We start from the raw sequence: 6419 nt of genomic DNA, 5'->3' as shown, positions 1-6419 counted from the left end.
AATTGGTGCGTCCCACTTTTTGTTACTTATGCCTTAATAGTGTTGAAACTCCTCCAAAGATCCCAGTGAACTGATGATTTCCAAGCTAAATAGCTGCCACCTGCCTGTCGCCTACAGTAAACCCGTAACCGGTCTATCTTTGAAGTATGAGAAAATTCACTTTTTTTCTTTTTGGCAATACATAACAAAATGTCTACTACTTTATTACGATCTGAAAATCGTGCCGTGTCTTGCGCGCTTTTCTTGCAAAAAAAATGGACCATTAGATAAGCAACTTCCACGCATACGCTGACCCTACTCTGGAGATCGCACCATTACCTGTTTCCCCAATAGGAATTTTCAGTGAAGGAAAGCTGAACTTGAGCAAAGTGAAGAAAAATTTGCACACGGGCTTCCATTTTCCATCGGTTGCGGTTCCACAAAGGCATTTTAAACGCGTCAAAGCTTTGCTCCTGAAATTGAAAACACTTCCATTACCCAGCAGACCGTCGACTGCATTTGAGTCATAAATAACCAAAAACGAGGAGATAACCTTCCGAGGCTTCTGCTTGGGTTGTCGAGCACTCTGACTCCAAGAGGTGCGAAAACGTTCTATGGTTGTCCTACATTAAAGTCACCAAGTGAGCATAGAGCCTTAATAGTGGGGTTAGATTCACTTGGCGCAAGTTTTCTTTGAGTTGTCATACTACAACGTAACTAACTAAGCCTACTTTTGAGCCCAATAGGTTAAATGGATCCTTGGGCACAATTTCACTTTTCATTATGTCGTATTTCACAAAATCCATACATGTTTAGTTCCCTAATTCAGCAAAATAAGTCATTCTCCTAATGAGGCGAGGTGGAAGAAATTGCATTATAATAGCCGCACAACTTAGCATCTCACTAGCTAATGTGTCAAATATGAGAGCGTCATACCTTCTCATCATGGATAGACATATTTCGAGCGTGATCCGCTGATTGAGGTTCCGAGCAGGCTGACTTTGTAGGAGAACAGGCAAACTGTAAGTGACATATCCAGATTACAGTTAGAAATTCATCTTTTGAAAGGACAATGATAAGACTTTTCAACTCCCAAGCTATTTGCAATATAATACTTGCCTCAAAGGTGCGGGAGTTCAAGTGATTATCCTCCTGCAAGAGGTTCCAATATGAGTAATGCTTTTCACAACATGAAGATTCTGCATTTGGAGTAAACGTGAATATGGCAGCTGCCCATGGTTCGAGGAATGACACACACTCGACACACATGCACACATACATGCTTACCCACTTGCACGCGCATCCATGTAATGTACGTATGTTCATTCACAGCATTTTAGACAAAATAATTGAAAACACAAGGTTCATCTCCTGAAGATGCAACAGTTTTTTCATGAAAAATGTCACTACTAATTGTTTGAAAGTTTCCCCACCAAAAAGAATGTCCAAATCAAAATGACTTTTTTTTTTAAAGGGAATAATTGAGTTTATCTCAGAAGACTATGAAAATTTGTAGGACTTCATTACCTACTATCTAGCTGCCGGTTTATCCGATCTTGTATATTTCATATACTATATACTTCTCCATCTAAATATTATCACTAGCTTCCGACCAAAAATATTATATTATCACTAGCTGAGTACACGAGGAGCCAATGTAGAAAGGGGCACAGTGAACCTGAATTTGCCGCAGCACCTTCTCGACAACCCTCAATTGCAGATCTTGAATCAGTCATTTGAACATCTCCCTCATTCCTAGTATAGAAAGATAAATTGTACAGGATAGCGAAAATCTTCATTAGGGAAAAAAAAGTTCATGGACCATCTTTGATTCGGATGCATTTCTACAGCCCCTACTCAATCATACACCCCATGCTCGACAGTGTTTAAAGTACGAAAATCACTTCCGTGATAGGTCATTTGTAGCTATTGCCAACCCTAGTAGGGATGCATATTACATAAATCAGCATTTTTGCCAGATGCATAAAGACAGAAAAAAGCGAGAGAAAATGGTGATGGGAGAGAAAATGGTGATGGGAGAACCAGAATGTCAGACCTACGTTACAGACCAAATCAGCAAAGAGAAGAAGCATCTGATTACATATTCTCTGTAGACTGTTCTTGTCTGCATGAAGTAACAGTAGTCGGAATAAATGTAAACAGTGGTCATTCTCCTCGGTCAATAGTTCTCAATCATCTCATAACTGATTTTATAGATTTAATCCTGCATCTATCAAGCCACAAACATCTACACTGCTTGCTTATATTGTTCTTGGTGAGTTAGTGCCTTTAGCAATATAGTCTCCAGATATTTCATCGTTCAACGTGTGGAGATGTTCCTCTTACAACAAAAGATTTCTACAAACTAAGAAAGAAGCTACTATTAATTGCCATCCAGCTTCCTTAAGCAATTAAAGTTCAAACAGAGGAACATGGTTTTTGATTGTAATAGCAATTTAATCTGGAAAAATATACCACAGAGATTGCTTCCCTTGAAAACGAATGACACTCAAGACTCTGTAGATCTTACCCAGTGTTTTCATTTGACGTAACCATACCAAAATTTTCTTTGCGTTCCACAATTGATGAAAATTTGGTCTTGTCCTGGTAAATAGCCATTTCCATTCACAAAAAGGACAATATGAAATGAGTATAAATGTCGTTGAAATTTCGCATGAAGAGGAATACAGTAATGTTTACTAGCTAATCTATCAGAAGATTCTAAAGGCATGACAATGTGCTATAGAGAGTAACACCAAAACTTTGACACAAAATTAAACAAAGTTACTTGACTGATCAAGGATATCGACTGCATTCCCATACACACTCCTTGCTTTAAACACCAGTAAGCCAGAATAAACACTCTGTTCACATTTTCTTCGTAAGTCCCACTAATGACACGTTGAGAAGGGAGAATTTGTGCAGTTTTATGAGCTTCAGCTGCATGGTAAATATTCGTAACGACAGACATTGTGACCACGTGAACATAGATGTATACGTCAGTTCAATTATAAATAATAGGCATACGACTTATAGTTGAGAACTCGTGAGCAGCATTGGCAGAAAATGGACACAAATTAAGAAGTCAGCTGACCTCCTCATTCATAATCTGAATGGTGTCCTGAATCTTCTGCAGCACAATTGCCAAACCTTCTACTTCCAAGAGCAGTGCCTTTGATATAGCATGTCAGGTCAGTACTAACAGGTAAAAATAAGAAACAACAATCAGCAGCAAAAGAATATACCTTTTTCTCTGTAACCAAGTTTTGGATGACGACATCCTTCTCGAAGAGGGCCTTTCGAAGGTAAGAAGGTCAAATGAAAACAACCGTAACAAAAAACTTGAATTAAAGGAACAAATTAAACCCTAACAGACTTCTTAAGATAGATGAACAAATCACATTCTATGATAAATGAAACAGACAGATAGTGGATATGTCTTCCATCTGACTTTGGCGACCGTTGCTAACTTTTGCAGCTTCCAATTGTTCTTCAAGCTGGGCAATGATTCCATCTTTCCTCTTCAGCTCCTCCTCATCATTTTTAACCTTGTTTTCCAGATAATTAATCTTTTCTGTAAATCACGAAATAGATTTGTTACAACAAAATGCTTGGGATCATAGTTTCGATAAGTGTTGCCATAATAACATAAGGTCGATATTGCTTGAATTGGTACAGAGATAATATTGCCATAGCTTAAGAACCCGCTGCTGTACTTATTACAGCTCTAAATATCTCTTACACTACCTCTGATTGTCTATAGATTGACCCTTGGATTTTGAAGCCAGCTTCACTTAATAACCAGCATTGAAATATTCAACGGGTTTGGTGAATTGAAGTCCAGAAACTACCTTTAAACAACTTCTCATATGCACAGACCTCGTTGACTTTGCTCTTCAAGCTGGATACTGTATGTAGCAAAACAAATTTAGACTGGAAGATAATGATGCTCGTGGAATAATAAGTTTACAGCACTTAATAGATGGCCGTAAAGCAGTTAATATTCAGAAATACACGTGCCTAATTCCTCTTTGTGACTGATAAGGCCCTTCACGTTATCCATGACTTGCTTGATGGAAAGTGCCTCCTTTTCTATCGAGTCAAATAACATAATGTGAGAATTTAACTTCTCTGATAGCAGAGAAAGCTTTCTATCTCTGGTTTCTATGGAACGCCTCATTTCACAAGTTGACTCCTGCATATTGATGAATGTAATTAACTTCAGTATAAGTCAATTTTTGGCATATCAGTCCAAGAGATTGAGAAGTAAAATCAAGAAAATTGTCGAAGTTGTTTATATATAGAATGAGGAATATCACCCGGAACTTCCATTCCAATCAGGCTAGACATTGCACCCTCAACATAGCAAGCTCAAATCAAACTTCCCCATCACGGATTTGCATCAGATGAAATCCACTTGTTTCAGACATTTCAATTAGAAGAATTACAGTCTTATAACAAGACTGACTGACATAATTATTGCATTTCACACTGACCGTGATGGCTCAACCAGAAACTTCATATTCCCTAGAGTTACAAAGAGTAGTCAAAGTGAAAGTCCCGGTGGTTTCTATGATATCTTCATCAATTACCATGCAACCAAAACATTATATCTTGCTAACTTTGCCCCTAAGGACATCAACATGACAGCCAATGAGAGACTAAAAACCATTCTGGAAAATGCCATTTACAATTCCTAGCAATAGTTTCATGCGCAAATCAATCGCATAGTACCACATATCAAGCAGCTCTGCTTATTCAGCTCAGTCTCATTCACACGAAAACTTACTATCAGCATCAGAGTTGCAATCTTTTGCAAGGAAGGAAGTTTAACGAGAAATGAAAATGATACAAAAGCGTAGCCAACTGAAGCAAAACCTGGTAAGCATTTATGAAATCATCTCTCGACTGAAGTAAGGTTTGTATAGTCGCCTTGAGCTCCTTTTGCCTGTTCTCGAGCAAAGTGTTGTCGTCCCGAAGATGATTCATCTGTAGAAATCACTTAAGCCGATGACATTAGTTTTTTTCTCAGAGAAATCAACCGCCACAGGTTCTCGAACTTAGAAATCAATCCACCTTCCGTTCGATCTTCTGGCGCATCTCAGCGGTCGAAGCCAACTCGGCTTGCAATTCCTGCAGCTTTCGAACGTGATCCTCGTCATTTTGCTTTTGTTTCTGCATTGGAGCATCGAAATGAAATTTCAGACGAAGGACCAGCGAATCGATTCGAAGGCTGGACTTACAGTCGGACCTGAATCAGTGCGTGGAGTTGCTCGGTGGCTGATCGCTCCCTCTCCTGTAGATGTTCGTAGTCGATTCGAGTCAGGGAGAGAGAGATGAAGACTATCCGAAGAAATTGCAACCTTTACCCTGAGATCGCGAACTTCGGTAACTAGGGCTCGCAGCTGGAGCTTGAACTTGGACAGTTTAAGCACCTCCATTTTCCCTCCAAAACTGTCAGCAACCCGAGGGACCTTAAAAGAAGCGAAGCCTGACCTCGACTCCAAAACGACCTCGTTCTAAGAAAGGGCCTTCTCTATGCTTTCGCGGCTTGATAAAACGTAAGATTTCGAGCATGACACGGCACGAGCATGTTTGAGACTCGTATTCATTTAAAATGACATATTAACAGGAATTACTATGAAATTCGAAACGAGAATACGATAGGACACGCATTAAGACGAATTGTTCACTATTTACGTAGAATCCATCACTTTGATCTATACACCTATTAATGAAGTAATGTCTTGGAAAGGGACCAAATAGTTTTTTCACAAAAAAAATTGTCAAGAGTCATAAACCTTTTGCACTTTTGTTAATTCAGCCTTAAACAGTTTCCCATTTGCCAATTAAGTTCTATTGATTAGAAATCGCAGATATGGACGCCGAATGTCTTACATGGCACTTCCGATACTAACGTAGATAATTTCTCTAAATTTTTTTATTTTTATTTTTTTTCCTTTTTTTCCTTTTTCTGTTTTTTTTTTCCTTTTTCATTTCTTTTTTTCCTCTAGCGTCGGGCGAGGGCCGCCCTCGCCAAATCGCCGACATTGGGCGAGGTGGCCCTCGTCGGTGTCTTGCGAGGTTTGAGCTCGCCGGGGGCAAGTGGGCGGGGGCTACTCGAGGCCCACAAGGGTCGCTCTAGCCCAATCCAGCAAGGGCGGCCCTCGCCCGGCACCGGGGAGAAAAAGGAAGGATAAAACATGAAAAGAAAAGCATAAAAAGGAAAAAATAAATAAAAATATTTAAAATTATTCATCTCAATGGTGGCAGTGCCACGTAAGATGGCCGACGTCCGTGTTAGCGATTTACGGCTAACGAGACCGAATTGGCAAAAGGTGAAAATGTTTGGAATTAAATCGATAAACTTAAAAGTTTAGGACTATATTAGCAAAGTGTAAAAAATTGAGGACTTTTTTTTTATCATTTTTCCTAATTTT

The 6419-nt window shown here is 39.2% G+C and overlaps 1 protein-coding gene across 6 annotated transcripts; it reads right to left on the bottom strand.

Annotated features, from left to right (window-relative positions):
* On the bottom strand, positions 1 to 5486 carry LOC115757309 (polyamine-modulated factor 1-binding protein 1). Of its 6 annotated transcripts, XM_030697502.2 has the most exons (15): positions 5349 to 5486; positions 5231 to 5275; positions 5056 to 5154; positions 4858 to 4968; positions 4000 to 4174; positions 3831 to 3887; positions 3417 to 3553; positions 3225 to 3284; positions 3074 to 3151; positions 2510 to 2583; positions 1658 to 1734; positions 1099 to 1178; positions 916 to 999; positions 533 to 602; positions 319 to 452 (listed from the first exon to the last, which is right to left on the bottom strand). In XM_030697502.2, exons 1-15 carry the CDS (start codon positions 5418 to 5420, stop codon positions 439 to 441), a joined length of 1233 nt encoding a protein of 410 aa, XP_030553362.1. In that variant the 5' UTR covers positions 5421 to 5486; the 3' UTR covers positions 319 to 438. The 6 variants fall into 6 exon arrangements, 4 of the variants coding, with proteins under 4 accessions (XP_030553352.1, XP_048136907.1, XP_048136908.1 ...); XM_030697492.2 differs by lacking the exon at positions 533 to 602 and having other exon boundaries at positions 1 to 452; XM_048280950.1 differs by lacking the exon at positions 533 to 602 and having other exon boundaries at positions 1 to 452; positions 5056 to 5112; positions 5223 to 5275; positions 5349 to 5425.
* Positions 5487 to 6419: the final 933 nt, after the last annotated feature.

Source organism: Rhodamnia argentea, chromosome 6, assembly GCF_020921035.1.
Source record: "Rhodamnia argentea isolate NSW1041297 chromosome 6, ASM2092103v1, whole genome shotgun sequence".
Lineage (NCBI taxonomy): Eukaryota > Viridiplantae > Streptophyta > Magnoliopsida > Myrtales > Myrtaceae > Rhodamnia > Rhodamnia argentea.
Note: the sequence above shows the minus strand (reverse complement) of the source record. Positions and strands in the feature narration are given on the sequence as shown.